The 27994-nt window shown below is 46.9% G+C and overlaps 3 protein-coding genes across 7 annotated transcripts in view; all 3 read left to right on the top strand.

The window, feature by feature from the left end:
* The window catches only part of GALNT6 (polypeptide N-acetylgalactosaminyltransferase 6), a 34239-nt gene extending 30620 nt beyond the window's left edge, over positions 1 to 3619 (top strand). For 3 of the 5 annotated variants that reach the window (XM_082352424.1, XM_082352422.1, XM_082352423.1), the window contains 2 exons: positions 784 to 936; positions 1989 to 3619. In XM_082352424.1, the coding sequence (XP_082208550.1) occupies positions 784 to 936; positions 1989 to 2102 (267 nt within the window). In that variant the 3' untranslated portion in view covers positions 2103 to 3619. Of the gene's footprint in view, positions 1 to 3; positions 116 to 783; positions 937 to 1988 lie in introns of those variants that run through there. The other 2 variants (XM_082352425.1, XM_082352426.1) reach the window with 2 other exon arrangements.
* Positions 1 to 27994, top strand: part of LOC309610094 (THO complex subunit 7 homolog) — a gene marked incomplete at its 5' end in the record, with an annotated part of 113715 nt that overhangs the window by 72973 nt on the left and 12748 nt on the right. The window lies entirely within an intron of this gene.
* On the top strand, positions 75 to 27994 carry CELA1 (chymotrypsin like elastase 1). Its single transcript, XM_082352505.1, has 8 exons — positions 75 to 186; positions 8467 to 8685; positions 9376 to 9458; positions 10605 to 10705; positions 12224 to 12349; positions 13112 to 13248; positions 14765 to 14910; positions 22931 to 27994. Exons 2-8 carry the CDS (start codon positions 8646 to 8648, stop codon positions 23252 to 23254), a joined length of 957 nt encoding a protein of 318 aa, XP_082208631.1. The 5' UTR covers positions 75 to 186; positions 8467 to 8645; the 3' UTR covers positions 23255 to 27994.

Here is a 27994-nt window from a genome sequence, read left to right as displayed (position 1 = left end):
CAGAAGCTACCACTATGATCCCAGCACCCATCAGTGACCCCAAAACAACCACCTACTGACATCTCACAGCTACCTGGCATCCTGGGAATTTCCCCCATGCCCTACAATGCCCAGCTCTTTCCTGAGGAATAACTAATAACCTCCCTGGACCCAGCCCCTCAATCTACCCTGAATGCCCAGCATTTGGTAAGTAAGAGGCACTTGAAACAGAGCTGAAACAAGGAAAAGAGTGGCATGGGCCGCCGAACAGGATGCCAACAGGATGTGCGAATGAAGACAAAGTCATTCTGGAGCAATTTCCTGTACCACTTGGCCTGCACGGTGACTTTAGGTTGTACACTGATGGACATTTTTTCAATAGTAATCTATTAGCAAAAAAAGAACTAGCACATGATTTCACCAGTAATGCCTTAAATGAGGCTAATTTTTTTTTTAACCCTTTTTTTTTTTTTGGTCATGGCTTACAGCGTGCAGGATCTTAGTTCCCCGACCAGGGATAGAACCCGTGCCCCCTGCAGTGGGAGCGTGGAGTCCTGACCACTGGACCGCCAGGGAAGTCCCTAAGTTAAGTTTTTAACTAAAGAAAAAATATTTAGTAACTATTATCTATCATTCCAGTATCACCCAGATGCGGTGGCACGTGAATTACTGAAGTCTTAGCAACTACTCACTTTCCTCCCCAGGAGGCCATCTGTGGTTGGCATCTCAAGGCAGTTGGCTTTGGAAGGTGATGGGCAAACTCTCTGCCTGCCCCTCAGGACCTCCTCTTATCTTGTGTTCTAGTACTTTGAATACACAACCCAGAGGGACCTTCGCCACAACATTGCGAAGCAGCTGTGTCTATATGCCAGTGCTGGCACTCTGGGCCTTAGGGGCTGCCACTTCACTGGCAAGAATAGCCAAGTGCCCGAGGATGAGGAATGGGAATTCATCCAGGTGAGTCAGCTGCCCAGAAAGCTCAGAATCAAGAACCTGAGACCACAACTGCCCCCTCCCTTCCTTCTGCATCTTCTTCTGCCTGAGATACTACGGGGTGGATCCGGACAATGTACAATAGAAAGTATGGAGAATGTGGGCTTGGTCACAGGCAGGGTCCTCAGGGCTTAAGTAAGGTTTGGTGATGGCTGGTTCTGCTTGATATAAAGATGGGGTCGGGGTTATGATCCAGGACCAGCTCTGTCATAGCTCACGTATTTTTAGGCTGAACACAAGTAGGTGAAGTTGAAGAGTCACTTGTGGTTCCTGCCTGGCCTCTGTGTGCCGGGCACAAGGCTATGCACTCACATACATTGGTTTGGTTAATCTTCCAGAGGCTCTTCCCAAGTAAGTGGTGTCCCCGTCACTAGAGATGGGCCAGCTGAAGCTCAGCAAGTTTGTGACTGGCCCAAGACCCTTCACTAGTAAATGGTAGGCCTGGGGTTCTGATCTAGATAAATCTGGCTGGAAAGCATGGGTTCTTTCCATTACACCACACTGTCTTGGGATAAATGATGTAACTTCTACAGGACTGGGCCCAAACTAGCAGCCCCCAGTGAGCCTCCACACCCCACTCCACCCCAATCCCCAGTCCTTGGCTTAGGGAAAGAGGAGCCTAGCCTTGGGGCTACAGGGAAGGGAGGAGTCTGAACATGATCAAAGGCAGAAGGTGTGGGTGGGTAGCAGTGGCCCAGGTCTTTGAGACTGGCCATCTGGAGGAGGGGGGGGGGTCCTGAAAGCCTTTTTCAGTTAGCCCATGGTCCTGCCTTCCTCTGTTCCAGCCATTCATGCTAAAGCTGGGGGTGGAGAATGGGTACCACGCACAGGTGGAAACTCAGGAATGCATCCCATCAGAGTATCTGGCATCCAAGGAAAGGAATTTGGAAGTGCCCTCTCTGTGCCTCATTGGGTTTCCTTTGCCTTTTGTCTACTGACTCCTATTTCATTGCCCCCTAGTAGCACTGTCAGAGGTCTGAGGCCCAGGTTGACCCTTTGCCGTGTCATCTTTTTAGGATCAACTCATCAGGAACTCAGGATCTGGTACCTGCCTGACATCCAAGGACAAAAAGCCAGCCATGGCCACCTGCAATCCCAGTGATCCCCACCAGCACTGGCTCTTCATCTAGGCCCTGGATCACCCCCCTGTGGGAGATCCCACAGGCCTCTCAGGAAACAGGATCTGGGGGAACCTGATGTCTGAGAACCTGATCATCAGTTCCCTGTCGGCCTTAAAGATGGATTTCAAACCCGATGCAAATCAAGGCAGGACCTTCCTACTCCTTGCAACAACATTGGGCCCATTTTCTTTCCTCCACGTTGGTGGAAGAGACTGTTAGAACACATAATATGTGACCTAGAGCTTTCCTTCTGCCCTAGAAACAGACTTCCAAAGCAGAGGAGGCAGCTGGGCTAGAGCCCAGGGCAGCAATGCTGAATTCAAGAAAAATACCTCTGCAGCCACGTCCTGAATCCCTGGTCATCTAGAACACCCACAGAATCCAGTGAAACAGTATATTCTACCAGAGGGATTAGAGGTCTAAGAGTCTCCCTTGCTAACATTACCTGAAGCTCCTTGACAGGAATCCTTTATCTTATTTCATCAGCACCATAGTCCTGTGAGGAAGACAGGAACCACCGTGCCCATTTTATAGACCAGAAAGCTGAGGCAGAGAGAAATAAAGGAGCTGGCCTGTATCCTGAACCTGGGCTCCTCCCACCACACCACAAGAACACTAGGCAACTAGCCATCAGCTCCCCACTCTCTCTTCCCTCCGGTCTGATCATTTCTGGCTGGCTGGTCTCCATAAAGCCTAGAGCAGTGCAGCCAGGTAGCCGTGAGGGAGACCACACTTAGGAATCCTGGGATGTTCGTTTTGAAAGAAAGCTTGTGGAGCCAGTGATTCTCAGGTTTAAGTCCCAGAACCTTTTTTCAGTGCTCCATGTATAATGTAATTCAGAAGCAAAATAGCCATGGATGAAAATGAGGGTGGGGGAGGGCATTGCCCACCAGCCCCTGAACTTTTCTAAAAGTCTGCAAGCACAATTTGAAAATCATCGTTTTAGTCCAACCCTATCATTTTCATATTATGAAACCAAGGCCAGGTAAGTGAAGTTATTTGCCCCAGGCCACGCCACCACGTATTGGCAGCCCTGAGGCTAGGACCCAGATAAGGCTAACAAGAGCCCTGGGAAGTCTGAGGAAGCCGGGACAGCATGACTGCGTGACTGGCCTTGTCTGCGGGTCTCGCGTGAACTCCCCGCGCAGAGCAGACCTGCCGTGCGTGTCAGCTCTTCCCCAAGCAAGTTGGACCCCACCACGCATGGCTGCTTTGCCTGAAGTAGAGAGCCCAGCTGCCCAGAGGACTCGCATTCCTTCTTGGAGGGCTTCCTACTTTGAGTAGCAGGCTGTCATCTTGGACAGCACCACATGAGGGTGCCGTGGGACCACAGCTGCCTCTGCTTCCCACGCAACTCCCCGCTGCAGGACGTCTCCTAGGTCCCATGGGGTAGCCCAGCCAAAGGGAGAGGAGAGAGTGGCCAGGACGTGTCCTGGAGTGGGGAAAGGGAAAAGTTCTTTCCCAGGAAGAGAAGAGAATCGTACATGAGATCCCAGTGGAAATAAAGGTTTTATGGCATTGGTAAAGGAAGTTTGCAATTGGGTTCCTCCTCCCCTGCAATGCCCCTTAGCTGATCCGTTTGGAGGATCAGTTGATTCAAGCTGTGAAGAATCACACACATCTGAAAAGTTCTGTCACAGCCACTGTCTCGTCTCCAAATATCCTGTGGCCCCCAATCTAGCCTACACACTGTGTCAAGCACATGTAGACATGAGGAAATAATAAGGCTCTTCCCCCATGGAACTTACACTTCAGCTGGGAAAACAGAGATGTAAGCAAGTCATGCCAAGCCTGGAGATGTTCAGAGATGTGCTACATGAATTAGAACAATTCCTTCCATTTAGGGAAGCCTCACAAAGTTGGTGACATTTGACCTTAGACCTCAAAGGATGGATCCTCAGGTAGGAAGAGCTCAGTTAGCAAAGATCTCAAGTGTGAGAAAAGTCACAGAGGGACAACAGTGCAAGTGGATGCAGGGAACCAAGAGGACTTCAGGGTGAGGGCGCAGTGAATGTAGAAGATCAGGACCACACTATGGCTTTCATGAGCCCTAGGCACTTGTGCCTTCATTAAAAAAGTGTTAAAGAGTATATTTTACAACTGCATTGATATAACCACGAATATAATCCAGGATGATTGTATTCTGATTTTAAAAGAAACTGAAACATTTTTGTGGGCCTAAAAAGTGGGCCTCAGGCACTGTACCTGCTGTGCTTACTGGATTAGTCGGCCCTGTAGAACAGTGGCTTGGGGCCCAGTTGAAAAGGCTTTGAATGCCATGCTAATAAGTCCGGTAAATCCTAGGGAGCCTTAGTCCTTAACTCCAATCTTAGCCCTACTCTTGGTTGCATTAAACATCCAAACATTTATCAGGCATTGTTTGTTTGCCGTTTATCCTAATATCCCTCATACTCTATAACATCACTCAACAGCTCTCCAGCCCGATCTTACGATGCACGCCCAACTGAGGTGCCCTGCTGTGGTGCTCAGTTTCCTCACCTCGACCACACAACGGCAGAGCATCTCGCAAGGGCAGTCAGCTAAGGGTAACCCACAGGGACTGAGGGATGCAGCAGGTTTGGGGGTGAAGGGAGGACTAGGGAAGAGGGGTGCTCAAGAAGAGGGAGAAGGCACGAACAGGGCGGTGGGAGGACTCAGGAAACCAGCTTCTTGGCCTTGCCTTAGCCGAGGCTGGCCTTGCCCTAACCCCACATCTGCACTGTTAAAATCCACCCCTCTGACCATTCTCAGGCTAACCTAAAACCTTAAGTCCTGCTTAAAATCTTTTTTATTTATTTATTTTTGGCTGCATCGTTGTTGCTGCGCGCGGGCCTTCTCTAGTTGCGGCGAGCGGGGGCTACTCTTCGCTGCGGCGTGCGGGCTTCTCATTGCAGTGGCTTCTCATTGCAGAGCACGGGCTCTAGGTGTGCAGGCTTCAGGAGTTGTAGCTCGCGGGCTCAGTAGTTGTGGCGCACGGGCTTAGTTGCTCGGCAGCATGTGGGATCTTCCCGGACCAGGGCTCGAACCCGTGTCCCCTGCATTAGCAGGTGGATTTTTAACCACTGCGCCACCAGGGACACCCAAGTCCTGCTTAAAATCTTGATGCTAACTAGCCCTGTGCTACTATCTCCTGGCTCCAGGAACCTCTCTCCCCTTAGCACTGAATGGTTCGTCTCCTCTGGGGATCTATTTCCCACTTGAAGAGTATTGGCGCCATTGCCAAAAATAGATAAATGTCCCAGAATATATTCTTATTTTTAATTACAAAAATAAGGGACTTCCCTGGCAGTCCAGCGGTTAAGACTCCTCACTTCCAATGCAGGGGACACGGATTCGATCCCTGGTCGGGGAACTGAGATCCTGCAAGCCATGAGATGTGGCCGAAAAATTACAAAAGAAGAAAAAGTGAAATTGATCCTCATGATGCTGCCATACCTATTGATTCATTCTCTAGAAGTAATAACTTCTAGAAAAGTAATAATTTCTAGGTATAAACCTTCTATACCCTTTTTCTATGAATATACATAATACATATATAAATACACACACACACACACACACACACACACACAGGGTACCATATGTTTGAAACTTGATGTCTTCATTTAATATACCAAGGACATCTTTTCATGTCAGGTCATTTAAGTCTAACTCATTCTTTTTAAAAGCTGGATACTATTGGGCTTCCTTGGTGGTGAAGCCCTGGTGGTTCGATCCCTGGTCCGGGAAGATCCCACATGCCGCGCAGCAACAAAGCCTGTGCACCACGACTACTGAGCCTGCGCTTTAGAGCCCACGAGCCACAACTACTGAGCCCACATGCCACAACTACTGAAGGCCGCGCGCCTAGAGCCCATGCTCCTCAACAAGAGAAGCCACCGCAATGAGAAACCCGCGCACTGCAACGAAGAGCAGCCCCTGCTCGCCGCAACTAGAGAAAGCCCGCGCGCAGCAACGAAGACCCAGTGCAGCCAAAAATAAAAGCAAATAAGTAAATTTATTTTTTAAAAAAAGCTGGATAGTATTCCTTAATATGATTAAACCCAATTTCTCTAATCTTCCCCTATTGATGAATACTTGGGTTTTTCCCAATTTTGTGACAAACTTTATGACAAACTACACAAAGTTTGGGGACAGACTATACTAGAACCCACATCCTTGTACATTTATTTTTGTGCCCGTGTTTATTTCAAAAGGACACATTCCTTTTGGAAAATATGCAGTGCCTCAGAATGAAAGCCAAAGCCCTCCTCTACACCTCACCCTAAGAGGAGGAAAAGAGTCTGACCAGCGTGGGAGATGAGGCTGGGTGTGTAGATTAGGCAATGGCTTGGCAGCATTAAGTGCAGTCCTAAACAGTTTGGTTTTTAAGCAAATACAGATTAGGCTTCGCCAAGGGTACAGCGATGGTTGTGATATTGACCCTGCGCTCAAGGGCTCACTTCGGAGTCTGTGATGTGGAGGGGTAACCTTTAAGAGGCCCTTGAGCCTCCCCTTGGACTCCTGATCCTGGGGGCTAGGGCTGTCTCCCTATTCTCCAGAGGAGGCGGGGGGAGTGGGAGGGGGTGTTGGAGGAGAATGACAAAGGAGGCCCGGATTCCCCAGCCAGCTCAACCCTTCCCCCCCCCCGCCCCCCCGTCTCCTTTGGGTTAGAATGCTGGGGGTGGGGCTGGAGAGGGGGCCCTTAGTGCAATTCCCACCCATCCCCCCCACCCCACCCCCACAGCTCAAGGACCTCAAAAAGTGTCTGTACAGAACTCCTTCCTCAGCCTTTTCCAGGCCTCTCCCACACCTGCAGGCATGAAACTTGAATTCTGGAGTGTCTAGGCAACAAAAGCCCCCAGGGGGACTGGCAGATGTTCCTGCCTCTTCCGGGGCTTCCTGGCTTCTCTCAGCCTAAGTCGCAGCTCCACCCACAGTCCTCCCTCTGGGACCTCCCAACCCAAAGTTCTCTGCCCACCGCAAGGCACGCGGGCACCTCCCTCCGTCCCCCTCTCCTGACTCCAACGGCCAGAGCCTCTCGTCTCCTGCAGGACACTCCTGCCCTGCAACTCCTGCTCTCCTGCCCTCCACCCTCATAGCACGCAGACTAGCTCCCTATCCTGAGGGCTCCCTCTTCTCACCGACACTCTCCTTCTCTGGGAGCTCTCTTTTATCTGCTCGCCAGATGAGTCTCCCCAAACCTGTTTCCTAGTGAAACAGGAGGGAAGGGGGCAGGGCACAACCTTTGAAAGAATGACGTAGCCCGAGGACACGACATAAACTTATTAGAACCAAATGGGTCCAAGACGGCAGACAAGTCGACTTCCACTAGACCCTGAGCCTCAGGATACGCTCATTGTAACACATCAAGCTAAATGACACACCCACAGGTGCCGTGACAGTTCCAAGACCGACAATAAGGATCAAACAGTGGGCGGTGGCCCAATTCCTGGAAATCCCTTCCCTTTCCTAAAATAGCTGGAATACTCCTCCCACTCAGTAGCCTATGAAATTACCCATCCCTATAAAAACTGACAACCCCATACTCTGGTGCCTTTCTCGCCTTCTGAGATGGCCCACGCTCTGTCTGTGGAGTGTGTTTCTCCCTAAATAAATCCACTTCTTACCTATCACTTTGTCTCTCACTGAATTCTTTCTGCGATGAGACATCAAGAACCTGAGCTTCATTAAGTCCTGAAACCAGGTGTGTGATCTCAGTTGGCAGTCTGTGGGTTCTGGCCAGGTTCGAGTCCCAGCCGCGTGGGTTCAAGTCCCAATCTGCGGTGCACGGTTTCACTAGTACCCTCTTCCATCAGAATTCTCTCCACTGCATCTACTCTGCTTTTGTCTCCTTGCATTTACACCACTGTCTGCGTCCTGGGGGCACGTGCCATTTCCCTCTTTGCTGTCTCTTCCTTCTTCTTGCTCTCCTTGCACACTTCCCTCCTCCAGCCCCCCATGCCTCCACCCCCTGGTGCACAGGGTAGGTCTCTGCACTTACAGTGCCCCCGAAGGCAGTGAGACGGTGGCAGACTACGAGCAAGCGGAGCATCCCAAGGGAAATGCCAGTCCTGGTTCTCCATCTTATTTCTTTTTTTTTTTATTTTTTTTTAACATCTTTATTGGAGTATAATTGCTTTACAATGGTGTGTTAGTTTCTGCTTTATAACAAAGTGAATCAGTTATACATATACATATGTTCCCATATCTCTTCCCTCTTGCATCTCCCTCCCTCCCGCCCTCCCTATCGCACCCCTCTAGGTGGTCACAAAGCACCCAGCTGATCTCGCTGTGCTATTCCATCTTATTTCTGAAAAAGACTTTGTTGGATGCTTTTCAACTGAAAGAAATGATTAATTCAGCCCTGACCTTGTTCTGTCTTTGTTCATAGATAAATTCTTTTACGTGAAAAGAAATCTTTTCATTTGTGTTTCCATATCACCTGTGATTTTCCCTGCCTTCCACTGGCAGCCCTGCCAGTTGACAGGAAGGTCAGCAAAGCTGCTGATAAGAGGAGCATAAAGAGGGCTTGGTTCGTGGCAAGGGGGCAGTGGTCTACTTGCTGGCAACATGCTGCGCTTGCTGGTGTTCACCACGCTGGTCCTTTATGGTAAGTGGGTCATCTGGCTGGAGTTCTGGAGGGAGGGAGATTGAGCAGGAGGGTTGGAAAGCTTTCCTTAAGCCCAGGTCTGCTCTCTATCCCAGGATGGGAAGGAGACTCTGCCTGTGAGTCTAGCAAAAACTTTATTCTCCTGGAGCCCATGATAGAAAAGGTCGGGGGCCTCTGGTTGAAAGGTCTCTGGGCCATGAAGCAGAGAGAAGTCTCTTCCAGAGCCCTGGGCTCCCCCACCAACCCCACCGACAGGAAGACATCCTCAGCGGGCACCTGGTGGCATGTGCACTGCTGTCTCTGCCCCCTGGAGAATCCCGCCAAAGCACTGTGTGTGGGAGGGTGAGGGTGGGGTCAGGGGTGGGGGGTAGGGAGCGGGGAGTCACCTCAGGCCAAGGGGTGACCCTAAGCAAGGCTGAGGCCATGAGGAGCCTCTGGGGCCTGGCGCGGCAATGTGAGATGGGTTCTTCATAGCATGCCAAAGTTCTGGGGACACGTAGGGGAAGCAGAAAAGCAGAAGGCACTTAGACTTATCTGCTTTCAAAAGGGGCTCAGAGAACTCACAGCTGGGCCCCTCATTTGCTAGGGAGGAACTGTGAGTTTGCAGACGAAGCACAACTGCCACCCGCCCTCCCACCCTGAGCTGACCCCACGCTTAGTCATCACTCACTTTTCTTCTGCCCCACAAAGGACATAGTGCCCAGGACTTTCCAGAAACCAACGCCCGGGTAGTTGGAGGGACTCAGGCCCGGAGGAATTCTTGGCCCTCTCAGGTGGGTGTTCCTTCACAACCCCAGACTGCCAACGAAATGAGAGTTGCCCGTGTCCTGATATGCAATATTATGTATGTCTGTGTATATCCTTATCAACAGGAAGCTCTCCAACCGCCTGGATTCTAGCTTTAAAAGATGAATGGGACCAGGCTTAGGAGTTTTTTTCTAAATGCAAAAGGCTTGGAGGAAAGGATTTAAACACCAATCACACTCACTCTCCCAGGCACACACCCAAACACAAACCACATTTACACTCCCAGCAATACCACTTGTGCCACAGTAGCAAGACTGTGTGCCAGACCCACACCTCAGACTCTACACACCTTCACACACACACACACACCGCACTCCACGCAGTGCGTGTCACACATGCAAACACACCTCTGCCCCCAAATGGAGCACGTTGCTCATTTGGCTATTTAAAGAGTTTCCACTTTCAAAATAGGGCAGCTAGGCTGTGATTTAAGCAATTCTAAAAGTGTAAAACTGGCAAATTAACTGGTGAATAGCCATACTTTGGGAGGAATCACTGCGATTAGAATTAAATTCAATTTACAAAAGTTTGTGCCCCAATTTTCAGGGGTAGAGCTATTGTGCGATATGAGGCAATGAAGGAGGAGTCGTGAACTGATAAAAATGAATACTCCAGTGGTGTTTCTAAGTACCTGCTGGGGTGAGGAGACAGGGTGTATCTTAAAAACTTCGGAGGGGAGTTCTGGGGACCTAAGTTTGTGGCTTAGGTGATGGAGCAATTCCATGGCTACATTTCCTTCCCAAGAGGGAACGGAGGTAGAAGGACCTGGGTTCCTGGCCCTTTGCAATAATATAGGGTAAGGAGGCTGAATGCACTGTGTGTGTATGTCTTTGCTCCCCCTTCCATGTACACAGCAAACGTCACCAAACGACGGAGCACTCTTTTCTGCTGGTCCCAGGGGCATCTACATGCCCCTTCTCACCACTACTCCAGGTAGCCACCACCAACCAATCAATAGCAACAGGTCAAATGAAAACAATTCACCATCTCTAGCCCAGAAAGTTGGAGGCTGTTTTGAGGTATGGCAGCAGTTTAAGGAGGTAACACGTGGCTTGGGTCAATGCCTTTCAAGAAACACCAACCTATCCCTCTTTTCTTCTCTCCCCATCTAGATTTCCCTCCAGTACCAGTCTGGAGGTTCCTGGTTTCACACCTGTGGAGGGACCCTCATCAGACGGAACTGGGTGATGACAGCTGCTCACTGTGTGGACAAGTGAGAAAAACAAAGACCAGCTTTTCTGAGCCCCTGGGAGGGGAAGAGTCTGGTCCTTCTGGAGGCATATGTATCTTTGACCACTCAGGGCAAGGCTTTAAGGAGGTGTTTGGGGGCCTGCGGGGAGGTAGTAGGATATAATGGAAAGTACAAACTATAATGTCAGGCAAACTCAGGTTCACCTCCTGTCCCAGCTTCTTCTAGCTCTGTGAACTTGGATGGCTTACTTAGCTCTCTAAGCTCTCACTCTCTTATCTCTACCTACTTGGTAGAATTATTGTGAGAATTAAGTAGGTAAATATTTAAGTGCCTAGTCAACGCCTGACTGGTAACCATTTTTTCATATTTATCGTGAGCAATGGTTCTTAAATTTGAGCATGTATCAGAATCACCTGCAAGGCACAGATTGCTGGGCCCCACCCAATAGAGTTTCTGACAGGAAGGTCCAGGTTGAGGCCTGATAATCTGCATTTCTAACAAGTTTCCAGGTTATATTGATGCTGCTGGTCCAGGGACCATGCTTTAAGAACTACTGGTCTAGGACTTCCAGTGGTTAAGGCTCCACGCTTCCAATGCAGGGGGCACGGATTCAATCCCTGGTCAGCGGGGAGTAAGATCCCGCATGCCATGTGGTGTGGCCAAAAAAATTTTTTTCTTTTTTTTTTTTTAAATCTTTATTGGAGTATAATTGCTTTACAATGGTATGTTAGTTTCTGCTTTATAACAAAGTGAATCAGTTATACATATACATATGTTCCCATATCTCTTCCTTCTTGCATCTCCCTCGCTCCCGCCCTCCCTATCCCACTCCTCTAGGTGGTCACAAAGCACGGAGCTGATCTCCCTGTGCTATGCGGTTGCTTCCCACTAGCTATCTATTTTACGTTTGGTAGTGTATATATGTCCATGCCACTCTCTCTCTTTGTCACACCTTACCCTTCCCCCTCCCCATATCCTCAAGTCCATTCTCTAGTAGGTGTCTGTCTTTATTCCCGTCTTGCCACTAGGTTCTTCATGACCTTTTTTTTTTTTTTTTCCCTTAGATTCCATATATATGTGTTAGCATACTGTATTTGTTTTTCTCTTTCTGACTTACTTCACTCTGTATGACAGATCCCGCATGCCATGTGGTGTGGCCAAACAATTTTAAAAACAAAAGGACTACTGCTACTGGTCTAGAAGTTTATATGTCCCTCGAAATCCCTCTATGGGCTGAGAACCATTATTTCATTTATGCTCACCACACCTCTCCCAAGTTATGAGATATTCAGCCTCTGATGTTTAGCTTGGTAAATTGGGAAAATGAAGTCGATGGTAGCTTTTGTCACTTCCACAGGTTAGCAAATTGGGGATGAGAGGGTTGGTTACTGCCTTATCTTCCAGGGTCTTCCATCCTTCCACTGCCTGGGCCAGATAAGATGGGTTCCTGTCCTAAAGATAAGATGTAAGATGGCTTCCCAACTTTTCTCTAAGAGGGGGAAAAGAAGGATCACTCAGGGCTTCCCTCTCTCCCTCCAGCCGAATGAGCTTCCGTGTGGTGGTTGGAGACCACAACCTGAGCCAGAACGATGGCACCGAGCAGTACATGAGAGTGCAGAGGGTCGTGGTGCACCCCTACTGGAACGGCAACAATGTGGCTGCAGGGTAGGGGCAAGGCGGGGCTGGCCTGGGGCTGGGAGGTGGAGGGCTGACTGGCCAGCCACGGGGTCTTGGCTTCCTTCACATTCATCCAGGAGGACTTTGAGAAGTAAGATGTTGGAGGACTTGAGAATGTACGAAGATCTATGGGGATTTGTTTGATCTACGCTGGTTTGCACGATTGGATCCCCTGAATCTCCTTCTCTGCAGAGTTTAATGTTCCCGTTTTTATTGTTAGTCATTATTCATTTTATGGAATAGACTCCATCAGCAAAAGTAGATTTCCTAAAATGAATCTCACAGTGAGAAAACTCCTGCAAGACTGAGCTGTAAACTTTTGGAAAGGAAGTAGTTAAGATGGTAGCCAATTCTATAGCGTGGGTTCAAGTAATTCGGATATTTCTGCAGAGCATTTGACATCTTTCTCCTTTGAGAACTCTTCTCCGCTACGAAGATCAAAGCACTCTGCTCCTTTCTGAGTCCCCATTCACAACTGAAAGAAGCGAGCTCCACTCCCCCTGGGTTGCAGACCAGAGCTAGGCGACAATGCTGAGAACTCACCAGCAGGGGCTGCTGTTAAACGTAGAATATCCTACAATCCAAATGCGTAGTTCCTCAAATTTGAGTCTTGGCGAGTCAGTCCCCTCCTTCTTCGGAGTCATTGGTTTCCAATTCCATGGTCACACAAGGCTTAGGGAGGGCTTGTCCCTATGCTGACTTAAAGGAAGGCCTGGTCCTGCAAGAGAGCGGTCTCCTTTCCTCCCGCAGCTATGACATCGCCCTGCTGCGCCTGGCCCGGAACGTTACCCTCAACGGCTATGTCCAGCTGGGTGTTCTGCCAAAGGAGGGAACCATCCTGGCTAACAACAGCCCCTGCTACATCACAGGTTGGGGCAGGACCAGAAGTAAGTCGCCTACATTGGCACCATCCACCACATGGATCCTGATTATGTAGCTGAGCTTCTGGGGCACTTTTTCTGTGGTCCTAGGTGTTCAGAGCCAAAGACCAGGAACCAGAGATAAAATAACTGGTTCATGAAAACAAGCTAAGAACAAGCCATGGAATAGTCAAGTCAGAGATTCTCAGATTCTTATAACCAAAAAAAAAAAAAAAAAAAGATAGACACCTTACCTCAGAGAGTATTTTGTTACCAGCCTCTCATTTTATACATAAGGAAACTGAGGCCCAAAGGAAACTGAGGCCCAAAGAAATTAAAGACCTTGTTCAAGATCACATGACCAGGGACTTCCCTGGTGGTCCAGCGGTTAAGACTCCGCGCTCCCATTGCAGGGGGCCAGGTTCAATTCCTGGTCAGGGAACATAGATCGGGCATGGCACAACTAAGAGCCTGCATGCTGCAACTAAAAGATGCCGCATGCCGCAAAGAAGATCCCGCACGCGGCAACAAAGATCCCGTGTGCTGCAAGTGAGACCCGGCACAGCCAAGTAAATATATATTAAAAAAAAAAAAAAAATCACATGACTAGTTAGTAACTAGTTATCTGGGGCCAGAACGCAGGTATCCTGGCTTCTGCTTTGCTGGTCATTACACCATCACGCTACCTTCATAGACAGTGGGTTGGAGTGAATGAGCCAGGGGTGGCTGCAGGTACAGAGAAGTCGAGGCAGAGGAGGCTTCAGCTTCTTCCGGTCAATCATGGGAAGATTTCTGGAAGGAAAAGTCATTAGATGACATGGAAGGGTGGGAGAGGCTATGCGCAGAGATAGTTAACAAGGGCAGAGACAGCAGGCCTGGTACAGAAGGCTGTCAGCCATCAGGAAGGATCTGAGCTCTGGAGGAGAGGCAAGGCCTTGCTAGGAGCAGCCAGTCTACTGGGGAAACTGGGACTGAGAGAGACATGCTTCTAATCCAGCTCTGCTCCCAGTTCACTCAATGTCATTGTAGTTCAATTTCCCGATCTATATATAACATGAAAGGATTGTTGTAAGTATCCAAAGAAGTAATTCATGTGCAAAGGCTTTGAAAAGTCAAAAAATGCAGATAAAGGAAAGCTCTTAAGAAATGGAAACAAGGGTCCATAGTCCCAGTTCTGCTTCACAGGGTTTACAGTGTAAGGAGGAAGCAGGACAGATGAGTTATTAACAAATAAGACCATTCTAGTTACTTAATTAAGGTATCCATGAGATTTAAAAAAAAAAAAAAAAAAAAAAGCCGGCGTAGGATTAGTGGTTTGGAACCTGGGAACAGTAGTCAAGGATGACTCCTTAAAGGAAGGTGCCTGTAGCTTTTATATAAAGAGAGACAAAAGGAGGATCTATGACATGCAATGGGCAGAGAAAAGGAACTTGCCCCGACTTCAGCTTTCATCAGAGCTTGGGAAGGTTTGGCCGGGTGTGGAAGGTTTTTTTTCCCTGGATAGCGTCTGGGGCTGACCTCCAATGCTGTGTGTCCTGTTCAGCCAATGGGCAGCTGGCCCAGACCCTGCAGCAGGCTTACCTGCCCACCGTGGACTACGCCACCTGTTCCAGGTCCTCTTACTGGGGCTCCACCGTGAAGAAAACCATGGTGTGCGCTGGAGGAGACGGAGTTCGCTCTGGATGCCAGGTGAACACAGGCGGGAAGCGTCAGAAGTCTCACCCCAGGTCCCTCCCCTCTCTGTTTCCCATCCCCCACCTTTTACTCACCTATTTCACACCTACTCCCACCCCTATGTACAGACTAAACTTTCTATTCTAGCATCTGAAGGAGAATGATTCTGTGCTACTAAGTTTATATTCACAGAATCTCCAAGTTGAAAGGAACCTTAAAATTCATTTTGCCTGTTGCCTTCCCCCACCTCAAAAGTTTGTATGTGGCCCAACATTTGTGTGTTGGTATATGTGAGTGTTCTTTAGAAGTTATTTGTGCCCTAGATTTTTTTTTATAAATTTATTTTTTTTATTTTTATTTATTTTTGGCTGCGTTGGGTCTTTGTTGCTGTGCGTGGGCTTTCTCTAGTTGTAGCAAGTGGAGGCTACTCTTCTTGTAGTGCACGGGCTTCTCTTGTTGCGGAATACGTGCGGGCTTCAGTAGTTGTGGCGCACGGGCTTAGTTGCTCTGCGGCATGTGGCATCTTCCCGGACCAGGGCTCGAACCTGTGTCCCCTGCATTGGCAGACAGATTCTTAACCACTGCGCCACCAGGGAAGCCCCTGTGCGCTAGATTTTTAATGGCTGCCACGGGGCTAGGCCTGGAGTGGTGGTTGTAATTGTGTATAAGGTAGCTCCCCTCCCATCAACCCCAATTTTTCTTATAGCTCCTCCACCACCACCCTTTTGACCCGATATTATTGATAGCAGAATGTATACAGGTGAATATGGTAGGGGAAAGTGCACAAAATAGTTTTATAATAGTATATATAATTATATATATATAAATCATCCCCTATTTAGACAAGATCAATCAGCAATACATCATCTCACAGATTTCTCTTTTTTTAAAATTTTTATTGGAGTATAGTTGATTTACAATGTTGTGTTAGTTTCAGGTGTACAGCAAAGTGAATCACTTATACATATACATTTATCCACTCTTTTTTTTTTTTTTTTTAAGATTCTTTTCCCATATAAGCCATTACAGAGTATTGAGTAGAGTTCCCTGTGCTATACAGCAGGTTCTTATTAGTTATCTATTTTATATATAGTAGTGTGTATATGTCAATCCCAATCTCCCAATTTATCCCTCCCCCACCCTTATCCCCTGGTGACCATAAGTTTGCAGATTTCTTAATGCAGTTCAACAAATATTCCTGATCATCTGCTAAATACTAGGCACTGTGTTTGATTCATCTTTGTATTAAAGATACAAAAGATACAAAGATAAACACAGTGTCTAGTGGAGGAATGGGAAGAGCAGACATAGGACAGAACATTGTAATACAACGTGGTTAAGTGTTATAACAAAAATATGCATAGGGTGATATGGGAGTCCAAAAGATAGGTACTTACCTCTACCTGTTGGTGTCGGAAAAGACTTGCCTTCCCTGAGAAACTAGAGTCTGTACTGAGTCATAAAGCTTAAATAGGAGAAAGCCAGGCAAAAAAAGAGGAAAAGATATTCAGAGAGAGGGAACATAAAGAAAGGCATGGCCCAAGAAGCTAGACCACATAGAGAATTATAGGGCATTCCCTACCGTTAGAGCAGAGGTCAGGGCCCACAGCCTCCAAGCCCAGCTTGCTGCCTGTTTTTGCATGGTCCGTGAGCTAAGAATGTTTTTCACATTTTTTAATGGTTGGGAAAAAATTAAGAAAGGAATAATATGTCATGGCACATGAAAAATATAAAATTTCAGTGTTCGTTAAAAAAAAGTTTTATTGGAACACAGCCTTACTTGTTCATTACATATTGTTTATGGCTGCTTTCATGGAGTTGAACAGTTGCAAGAGAGACTGGCCTGCAAAGCCTGAGATATATTTACTCTTTGGCTCTTTACAGAAAAAGTTTGCTGACCTCTGGGCTAAAACATAAACTACTACCATACTAGGGAATGTCAGGAGATGACACTAGAGACAGGTAGGAGCCACATGACTTAGGCCTTCAGATGTCATGCTTGGGGACATGAACCTTTATCTTAGGCACTGGGAAACCACTGAAGAGTTCTAAACAGGAGAACAGCATGATCAGATTTGCCTTTTATTTATTTATTATTTTTTTTGGCTGTGTTGGGTCTTCGTTTCTGTGCGAGGGCTTCCTCTAGTTGCGGCAAGCGGGGGCCACTCTTCATCGCGGTGCACGGGCCTCTCACTATCGTGGCCTCTCTTGTTGCGGAGCACAGGCTCCAGATGCGCAGGCTCAGTAACTGTGGCTCACGGGCCTAGTTGCTCTGCCGCATATGGGATCCTCCCAGACCAGGGCTCGAACCCATGTCCCCTGCATTGGCAGGCAGACTCCCAACCACTGCGCCACCAGGGAAGCCCCAGATTTGCCTTTTAGAAGCACTCTCTGATGACAAGGTAAGCATGTTTTTGAAGAGAGCAAAATTAGCAGGGAGACTGCTTAGGAGACTATTGCAATTATCTAGGCAAGAAATCTGAGGGCCGGAATTAGGGCAGTGGAGAGGAGTCAGGAGGCTCAGGAATGACTTCCAGGCATCTGATTTCAGTGATTTGGGGGAGGTGTTTGTTGCCTCTATGAGACAATATTTATAGGATTTCGGAGGGAAGGTTGAGTCTGACAAATTGAGTCTGAGATCCCAGTGGGACATTCAGTTATAGTTAACTGGTAAGAAACTATATATAAAGAGAGTGGAGCCTGAAGGAGAAAGCTAGGCTAGAGATAAGCTTAACAGGAAATGAGATCCCTCAAAGTCCCCCACCCCCCATCCCCACCTCCCCCAGGGAAAAGTGGTAGAATGAGGGGAAAAAAACCAAACAAACAGTGAGTTGGGGGGAAGAACTGTGATAACATAAATATTTGAGTGCTTCAGAGATAGGTGGAGGACAAAGGACCCGTAAGGATCTAAAAAAGAGGTAAGAGAAAAGCATAGTAAATAAAGGTTTTATAAAATCTCAGGAAATACTGATAGGTCTTCACATAGTATACATTCATTGCAGCCAGGAGCCATGGTGGATAACTGAAAGTGGCTACTTTGGCAGTTGGCGGGTCACTAGTAACTATGGCTAGAACAGTTTCAGTGGAGTGGTGAGGGCAGAAGCTTGATTGAAGGGTAAGGAATGAAGAGGCAACACTGGGTCATTTGTAGAGATGTGGGTGGACCTAGACTCTGTCATACAGGGTGAAGTCAGAAAGAGAAAAACAAATATTGTATATTAACACATATATGTGGAATCTAGAAAAATGGTACAGATGAACCTATTTGCAGAGCAGGAATAGAGACGCAGACGTGTGGACATGGGGCGGGGGCAGGGAAGGGGCGGGTGGGATGAATTGGTAGATTAGGTTTGACAGAAATACACTACCATGTGTAAAATAGATAGCTAGTGGGAACCTGCTGTATAGCACAGGGAGCTCAACCCGGTGCTCTGTGATGACCTAGATGGGTGGGATGGAGGTGGGGGAGGGAGGTCCAAGAGGGAGGGATATATGTATACATATAGCTGATTCACTTCGTTGTACAGCGGAAACTAGCACATCATTGTAAAGCAATTATACTCCAATTTAAAGGAACGAAAGAAAGAAAGGAAGGAAGGTAGCAAAGAATGTAGAATACTCTTTACTCCAAGAATCTTGGATGAAAGTGAGGAATTTTAAAAGTCTGGTAGCTTTAAGGAGGATGACAGTCATGGAGGGGGTGGATCTTTTAAGAGGGAAGAAAATTGAGTGTGTTTCTGGGCAGAGAGGAAAGGATCCTGTAGAGTCGTAGAGAGGGAAAAAATGGATGACACAAGATCCCGGACGAGAAGGAAGAGATGAAGCAAGAGCACAGGTGGAGCTGGCCTTGAACAGAATAGGGACACAAAAATGTGCATGGACATGAAGGAGAGTGCAGGCTGGGTAGCTGGAAGTTGGCGGGTGTTCTGCCATCTTGCTTCTATTTACTCTTGAACTAGGAGTCAGATTAAATGCTGAAAATGAAGGGACAAGGGTTGTTTGCGTCTGGATTAATTAAGGTGAATGGGTTTAGAAAGACTGGCCTCCATGATGTTACTGATAGGCTGAGGTTGGAGACCATGCAATAATCACAATGGATATATGATTCACTCCATTCAAAGATCTAGTTGTAGGGAATGGATTAATCCAGGGCTAGTTTTCATGCATTATTGGGACATAAAGACAACATTGCAGATCAAATGCAAGCTCCAAGCTAGGTGGAGAAGGAAGAGAAGCCAGAAGGAGGCTGGTAGGCTCACTGAAATAGTAGAATCAAAGATTAAAGGGTTTTTTGTGTTTGTTTTAAAGATTTTTTTTTTTTTTTGATGTGGACCATTTTTAAAGTCTGTCACTGAGTTTGTTACAATATTGCTTTTGTTTTATGTTTTGGCCCTTTGGCCACAGGGCATGTGAGGTCCTGGCTCCCCAACCAGGGATTGAACCCACACCCCCGCCACCCCCCACCCCCCCCCCCCCCGCCCCCCGCACTGGAGGGCTGAGTCCCAACCACTGGACCTCCAGGGAAGTCCCTAAAGGGTTTTTTTGTGAGCACTTAGAACTATGGAAGTAAAGTGAGCAACTCCTCCCAATTTTCCCAGGACTTCCCCAGTGTCAACTGAAAACAAAACAAAACCGCACAGCCTAAAAGTTGAGAGTTACGTTTTATTCGGTGATCTTACTAAGGACTATAGCCTGGGAGACAGCCTCTTAGACAGCTCTGAGCAACTATTCCAAAGAGGTAAGGGAGGAGCCAGGATATATTGGAGTTTTTGCTGAAAAAAAAACATGGAGACAACCATCAAAGATTACTGCTAATAACAAGAAACAGACATTTCACATGAATGATTTTAGTGTTTTTCTGTGTATGGGAAGATGCAAGAGTCTGGGCTTATAGAAATCATTCCTTTGATATGCATCGTAACTATCTAGGGCCAGTATCATTTTTCTCCATCCTGAAGTCCCCTCAGGATGTGGAAGGTGGCTGCAGTAGCTGGTGGCTTGATGGCGGGCAACATTCGTTGTTTCCCAGAATGGAAGGCAAAATTCTTTGTCTACTGACATGGCAGGCGACATTTTTTTGTCCACACCAGTGTCAAAACTTAAAAGTCCTATATCCTGGGAACCCTACCTGCAAGTTGGGGCAAAAAAAAAAAAAAGATGAACACATAAGTCAAGCTCTTACAGGTCCTCACCAGCCACCTTCACCTATAACCTCTTAAGGTTTAACCTTTCGGAGTTTAATTCACTTTCCTCTGCTGTCTCTCAAGGCCTTGAACTCTGAAAAACTAGAGTACTTTTCTTCTGGCTGCCACTCCAGATAGGCAATTCTCTGAGGCGATTGTGTCGCCAGGTCTCTTCCCACTGGAATTTCCCAAATATTGTGTCTTTTGTTTCCTGGGCTTTCAGATTTCTGGGTCCCAGCCCTTCTCCTCAGAGTGGATTCACTAAGCCCCTCCTCTCACCTCAAGCCACCGTCTCCCACTGAGCTCTTTCCCATCTCTTCCTTCTGCCCTAAAATCCTCAGCCACACCCTCCATCGCTACAGTCTTTGTTTCTTTTCAGGTCAATTAGCATAAGAAAATCGTATGATATACAATTCAATTACCTTCCATTCCTCTAGCTTAGAAATACTAGCAAACCCCTATTAGAATTTGGATGGAAGATATTTAAACTGTTTTGTTTTGTATTGAGTACAATAATCTAAAGAAAGCATCTTCTTTCCCTAAACATAGTTGGGATGGGGTACAGCTATTTCCTTTTTAAAAGAATTATCCCCAATTTGAACTTTTGGTCTCTTTCCCTAGTTCTTCTTTTTTTAAGTTTTAATTTTTATTGAAGTTTAATTTTTATTGAAGGTTTGTGTATTAAACTGCTTAAGGTGGCCAATAAAACTATGAGGCTTAATAGTGGGAAAGAACAGTCATAGTGTTCCTTCCACCACCTCAAGTTCTCCCTCCCTAGAGGGGACCACTTTCAACTCTTCAGCTGATTTCTTTCAGTGTCTACTTCCACCTCTCTAAAAGCATATACTTATATTGCCACTTAATTTTTCAGCTCAGGCATTATGCAAGATGTGCAACCTCTCTTCCTTTTACAGATATATACTCGCCCCCAGCATGAACTTTTCTATCTGCACCCCCAACCTCCCCAAATAATTTTGGTTAAATTAACATTTAGTATTTATTATGATTATGTAAAATGCTATTTCCTGCATAATTTTGTTTTCCCTGGGGTTAATAATTGTCTTTTTAAATTTGCATAATGTATACTCAATTTATCACCAGTTCAGCCCCAAACTCTCCACTAATTTATAAGTGACCTATTTTATCTTCTCTTGACCCTAGTGTTCTGTGTCTTGGTATGGGTCTATCTGCATTCATTTTGAGGGACACTTAGTGGGTTTTTTCATTCTGGAAACTCCAGACCTTTGCTTCTGAAAATGTTTATTTATTGATCATTTCCTCCCCTCCATTTTTATTTTCTCTTTCTAGAATTTCCATTATTCACACATCTACCTCCTAAATTGGTCCTTTTATTTTCATATTTTCTCTCTATATATTTTGTCTGCTTTATCTCCTAACCCAATCTTTCATTTCTACTATCATATTCATAATTTCCAAAGGCTCTTTTTGTTTTCTGAATGCTCTAATAGCTTGCTGTTCTTGTATCATGGATGCAATATTAATCATAGTTTTGTTGTTTATATTCTTTTCCCTGCATAATCTTGGTTGTCTTCATTTTTTATTTCTTTCTCTTTGTTTTGATCTTTTTTTTTTCTTAATAAGGAGGTTTTAATTAATTAATTTATTTATTTTTAAATTTATTTATTTTATTTTTATTGGGTCTTTGTTGCTGCGCGCGGGCTTTCTCTAGTTGCCGTGAGTGGGGGCTACTCATTGTTGCGGTGCGCGGGCTTCTCATTGCGGTGGCTTCTCTTACTGCGGAGCACGGGCTCTAGGCGTGCGGGCTTCAGTAGTTATGGCTTGCGGGCTCTAGAGCGCAGGCTGAGTAGTTGTGGTGCACGGGCTTAGTTGCACTGCGGCATGTGGGATCTTCCCGGACCAGGGCTTGAACCTGTGTCCCCTGCATTGGCAGGCGATTCTTAACCACTGCGCCACCAGGGAAGCCCCTTGATCTTTACTTTTATATTGAGGCTTTCTTCAGATGTTTGGTCATCCTTGACCATATGCTCTCATTTCAGAGTGGGACAGTGAAGAGCTAATAGGTAGCTCTGAGCCTTAGGTGGGGTTCATCTATAGTGAACTGCTTTGTCAGGGGATCTGGCCAGGCCGTTTCATTGGGGGACTTCCAATGTTAGTATCTTTAGATCTTCCCTCTTGTGCTGGTCAGATTCTCCAAAGAAATATCTTCCAATTTTATGTCTGGAATCACAGAACTGACATTCTGGGAACTGAGTAAGGAAACGAGTGTCAAGGTCACGGTCTGTAAACTCCGGTTTGTCTGATTCTAAACCTGAGCATGTAACCACAACCCAATACATCACTTTCTCTTCTCTTTACACCAGTTTAGTTTAACATGTTTTGACTACCTACCCTGTGTCTAAAGGCTAAGTCTAATTAGACCCGTTGGTCTGAATGCTGGGGATAAATAAATCATTAGAACAACCTATCCCCTCACCCCAGGTTCAATTTAAGTCAGTAACAGCTATTGAGCCTAAGATGTTCAAAGTTCTATGCTAGCATCGTGGAGAGGAAAATATCAGTAAGATGTAGTTCCTGTCTCAAGAAGCTCACAGATAAGCGTGGGAGGTAGAAACAAATTATGAAACCAAAATACAAGGCAGAACATGACATAAGTGCTACAAAAGAAAGGAAAAAGTGCTATGGTTGTTTAGAAAGGAAGAGGAGATTCATCTTGATTGAGGGGATATGAAGGAAGTGGGGATTTTAATTGGAGCTTTTAAACAGTGCAGGATTGTACAAACAGAGATGGGGGGTGGGTGGGTGTAAGCAGAAACAAAGTCCCAAAGATCAAAAGATCTGGAGTTTTAGGACACTGCTTCTCCTCTCCACAGGGTGATTCTGGGGGCCCCCTTCATTGCTTGGTGAATGGCCAGTATACTGTCCACGGTGTGACCAGCTTTGTATCCAGCCTGGGCTGTAACGTCTCCAGGAAGCCCACAGTCTTCACTCGGGTCTCTGCTTACATCTCTTGGATAAATAACGTGAGTCCTCTCAAACGATGGTTTGAAATAGGGTTACCTGGAGACCCATGCACTGACTGGGGTGGGGAGCAAAAGTTAAGCAGGGGAAGCCATCCTCTTCCTCACCGCATTCAAATGTTTACTCCTTTCCCTTCCTCCATAGTGTACTTTCGCTCGATAACGTTGCCATTCTGAGTTCCACTTCACATACCCACTAAGAATGCTTCACTGTATTGTTTACTGCTTAGGGTAAGGTGGGTGGTGGCAACAGCAGATCTGAACCAGGTACATATCAGTGCTGTCCAAAGTCAAAGCCAAGGGGAAAATGGCTTCCCTCTCCTGGGCGAGGGAAGAGGCACTAACCTTCTCCTCCACCAGTTCTTTCTAAGAGCATGATGAGAATTTGCTCTACCCTTTGCCAAGAGGTTTTACCACCTTAAACAATGCTTGAGGGTTAGGTGAGACTATACCTACACTGACCTGGTGGTAGAGGCTCACAGTTATCCCACCTATACCCTCCAGTCTTCAAACACATTCTGGAGTCTTGTGGCATGAACCTTGACTCACAACCGATTCAAGGTCTGCCCTTGACACTAAGTCTTGAGTATGTGCCTATAACATTGAATTGTCCTGACACAGCTGAGAACTACTTCCTGCCCCCCCTCCCCATAAACCCAGTACAGGGCCATACTCAACTGGGAGCCCTGAAGGAAAAAGAAAGGAGGTGGGCAGAAGTTACTGACTGGATATAACCGGTTTTTCCTTCAGGTCACTGCCAACAACTGAACGTGTTCTTGTGTCCAACGGCCTTCCCAAGATGATTCTTAGATCCACAGCAGGACTTGAGGCCATCAAGGAAAAACCATTCTAACAGACTATTGAGCCAGATACAGAAAAGCAAATAAAATTGAATATATATATTACCCTGTGTCTTTTTATTTGTAATTAAGCCCTCTAGTGGAAATGCAGTTATAGGGCCTGAGTTGGATTTCACCACATTTCTGGGCTCGTTCTTCCATTTGCTGCCATCTCTATCAGTTCACAAACTATGCCAAGTGAGAGTGGTCTTACATTGTCCTTTTTGGATTATGTTAGGACCTACTCATCCATTAATCTGCCCATCTGTCCCTCCTCCCAAACAAAGGCACAGAGGGCTTTAAAATGTTCCTGAGTGACTAAACGTGCCCTGACTCTCCCAAGTAGACTGTGGGCTTGTCCTTCTTTTGTTTCTCCCTTCAGTGCCTAGAACAGGGCTCACCCCAAAGTTCTCAGTCATGGCAACTACAAGGATACATTAGAGATAGGAGTACAGGATTAGGTGGTAGGTCAGATGCCAGCAGACAACGTAAGTGACAAATTAGAAAGGAGACAGAGAGGAAAGAATAGAAAAAAAGAGAAAAGAAGATAAGGAACAAAGAAAGGAAAGGGTTGAGGGGAAAATAATATGTGGTCTCAAACTAAGTATGAGTCAGCACTTCAAGGCTGGACAAAAATAAACAACCAGATCCGGGGTTCTATAAACCACAGAGAACTGGGAAGCTGATAATTCTGTCCTATCCTGGCCAGGGCTCAGTCTGTTAGAGTGGCCTGTGATAGAGTGAAGAGGGAACTGAAAGGAGAAGGCTAAGAGGATGAGAAGTAGCTTTTCATAGCAATCACTGAGGACCAGACAAGAGGTACCAGGATAGTTAACATTACAGCAGGAGAAACTGGCTAAGACCGGTCTTGCAGTTTATAGGCTGCTTTGTCAGCAGAGGCCTCTAGAACAGTGTATACACCAAAAGAAGCTGGGCTAGACAGGACACCTTTATTCCCAACTCACCTCTACCACTGAGGAACTGGGTAACCTTGGGCAAGTCACCAGCCCTTTCTGTTACTCAGTTTCCCTACCTAGTTAACGTCTAAAGATCTTTCCTGCTCTAATAATACTATATGATTTGGTGACGACCAATTTCAGTTCCCAAGGGATTGGCACTGAAGACGGTTTCTTAGGAAGCAGTGGCTGGGCTGCATTGCTGAGGACGCTGAGGATTCCTGACAGTGACCCAGGTATCGGCCTCCTTCTGCTAGTGACACACCTGTTGTCATCGCCATCTCTCCTCAGTGTTCCCACAGCACCACAGTCCTCCCACTTGCCCCCACTGCTCCCCACCCAACGTCAAGTCCTTCCATTTTCTTCACTCTGCCTCTTCTAGACCATCCCCACAGCTAGCGTAATAACAGAATAAACCCTAATGACCTATTACCTGAAATTTTTGTATCCATCTCTAGAAATGAAATTAAGCACATAACATTATAAACATCTGATTAACAACCTATCTCCACTTCCAGACATTAAGCATCTTGAAGTCAGGGATCACATTTTTAAAATTCATTCTTGGCTTCCCCAACACCCAGCAATGCCTGTCACATGGTTGACCCTGAGTGCAGTATGCCTTTTTGGGGGAATGACCTGAAAAACAATAGCAGAGAAGGCCCTCCAATTTTGTCTCAGACCTCCAGCTTCCCTCTCCAGTCCTTAGGAAGTGTATTTTGTCCCTCTTCCTTTCTTTCAGGGAATTTTACCTGTACTATAAAATCCTTGAGTAAGCAGTTCCTCCAAACCCAGTGTCCTAATTTCCAGCTATCCCCTCAAACATGTCAGGGAGTAACTTTCTTTTCTTTCTTTTTTTTTTTAATGTGGTCCTCTCTGCATTCGAGATTAAGTTGTTTATTTTTAAATTAATTTATTTATTTTTGGCTGCGTTGGGTCTTTGTTGCTGCATGCAGGCTTTCTCTAGTTGCGGCGAGCAGGGGCTACTCTTCGTTGCGGTGCGCGGGCTTCTCATTGCGGTGGCTTCTCTTGTTGTGGAGTGTGGGCTTCGGTAGTTGTGGCACGGGCTCAGTGGTTGTGGCGTATGGGCTTAGCTGCTCCGCGGCACGTGAGATCTTCCCGGACCAGGGCTCGAACCCTTGTCCCCTGTGTTGGCAGGCGGGATTCTTAACCACTGTGCCACCAGGGAAGTCCCAGGGAGTAACTCAATTTGGAGACCTTCTACCTAGAGAAGAAACTGTTATAATCTGAGCAGTCCCACCCCAAGTTACATAATTGATATCCTCTCTCCATCTAGTACACTGTACTAGTTCCTCCAGCTAGAAAAATTTGCTCCCCATCCCCAGCACAGGCTTCCATACCCTCCTCCTCAGCCTTTTTTTCAATAAAGGTCCTCTCCTTTCCTAAGCATCCTTGTTTCTACTTCTAGCTCAGTTGTTCCTCCATTTCAAGTCCAGATCTGGAGTCCTGTCCCCTTTGCTCAGCCTACCCCTACCAGATCTAGGTTTAGAGCTGTGAGTGAAAGAATGCTGCCTGCCATATCAGTAAACAAAGGATGTTGCAGCCATCAAGCCATCACACTACAGCACCCCCTCCCCCAGTGGTGAGCCCTGAGGGAACTCAGGATAGAAACAGGATGCCGACCATCAAGCCATCAGCCACTGAAGCCACCCCCAGCCCCAACAGTTTACCCTGAGGAGACTCAGGATGAGAAAGCACAGGATACCGGCCCCAGATAGCTGAGGTGCATATCAAAGGAGTGATTTCAGTGAGCCCAGACTCTTGCATCTTCCCACAAATAGAAAAGCGCCAAATTCCTTAATTTGAGATATCTGGTTTTCTTTAATTAACCATAATCTTTTGATGTTCTGACAACCTGGTCTTTGTTGCAAAAACTCCTATATATCCTGGCTCCTCCCCTACCTCTTCCCAGCAGTCTCTCCGAGCTACTTGAGAGGCTGTGTCCCAGGCTTAAGTCCTTGGTTTTGTCTGCCAAATAAAGCGTAATTCTCAACTTTTAGGTTGTGCTTTTTTTTTTTTTTCAGTTGACAGAGCCAACCTCTCTGGTAGAGGGTTTCCATCTTTAAAAACTGCACCCTGGGGCTTCCCTGGTGGCTCAGTGGTTAAGAATCCGCCTGCCAATGCAGGGGACACGGGTTCGAGCCCTGGCCCAGGAGGGTCCCACATGCCGCGGAGCAACTGGGCCCGTGTGCCACAACTACTGAGCCTGTGCTCTGGCGCCCTCGAGCCACAACTACTGGGCCCACGTGCCACAGCTGCTGAAGCCCGTGTGCCTGGAGCCCGTGCTCCACAACGGGGGAGGCCACCGCGGTGAGAGGCCCGTGCACTGCAATGAGGGGTGGCCTCCGCTCGCTGCTAGTAGAGAAAAGCAACGAAGCAGCAACGGAGACCCAACGCAGCCAGAAACAATAAATAAATAAAATGATAAAATAAATAAATTTATAAAAAAAAAAAAAAACTGCACCCTGGAGTAAGAAATTTTACTTGGTGACCCAGTACACATACCCATATAAGTCAAACCCGTTTTCCCATACAACATCTTTTTTTTTTAATTAATTTATTTACTTTTGGCCGCATTGGGTCTTTGTTGCTGTGCTCAGGTTTTCTCTAGAGCATTGAGTGGGGGCTACTCTTCCTTGTGGTGCGCGGGCTTCTCATTGCAGTGCCTTCTCTTGCTGCGGAGCACGGGCTTCAGTAGTTGTGGCACATGGGCTTCAGTAGTTGTGGCTCACCAGCTCTAGAGTGCAGGCTCAGTAGTTGTGGCGCACGGGTTTAGTTGCTCCGCAGCATGTGGGATCTTCCCGGACCAGGGCTCGAACCCGTATCCCCTGAATTGGCAAGCAGACTCTCAACCACTGCGCCACCAGGGAAGTCCCTTGTACAACACTCTTGCTGAGTGGAAATCACAGTATTTTCTACCCCCTTGTTTCACTTATCCCCCCCCCCCCCCTCCCCGCTGATCGGTTACAGCTAATTGGCTCTCGGGGAACACTGAGTCTTCGCACACGTTTGCAAACTCTTCAACGGGTCTGGTGTTCCTCTATCTCAGGGCCGGGGGGGTTTGAAGCTGGCCTGGAGGGAGCGCCGCCTGAGGGTAGGCC

This window comes from Balaenoptera borealis (genome assembly GCF_965194805.1).
Source record: "Balaenoptera borealis genome assembly, chromosome: 13".
Lineage (NCBI taxonomy): Eukaryota > Metazoa > Chordata > Mammalia > Artiodactyla > Balaenopteridae > Balaenoptera > Balaenoptera borealis.
The sequence above is the reverse complement of the archived record's forward strand: the minus strand, read 5'-3'. Positions and strand labels throughout refer to the sequence as shown.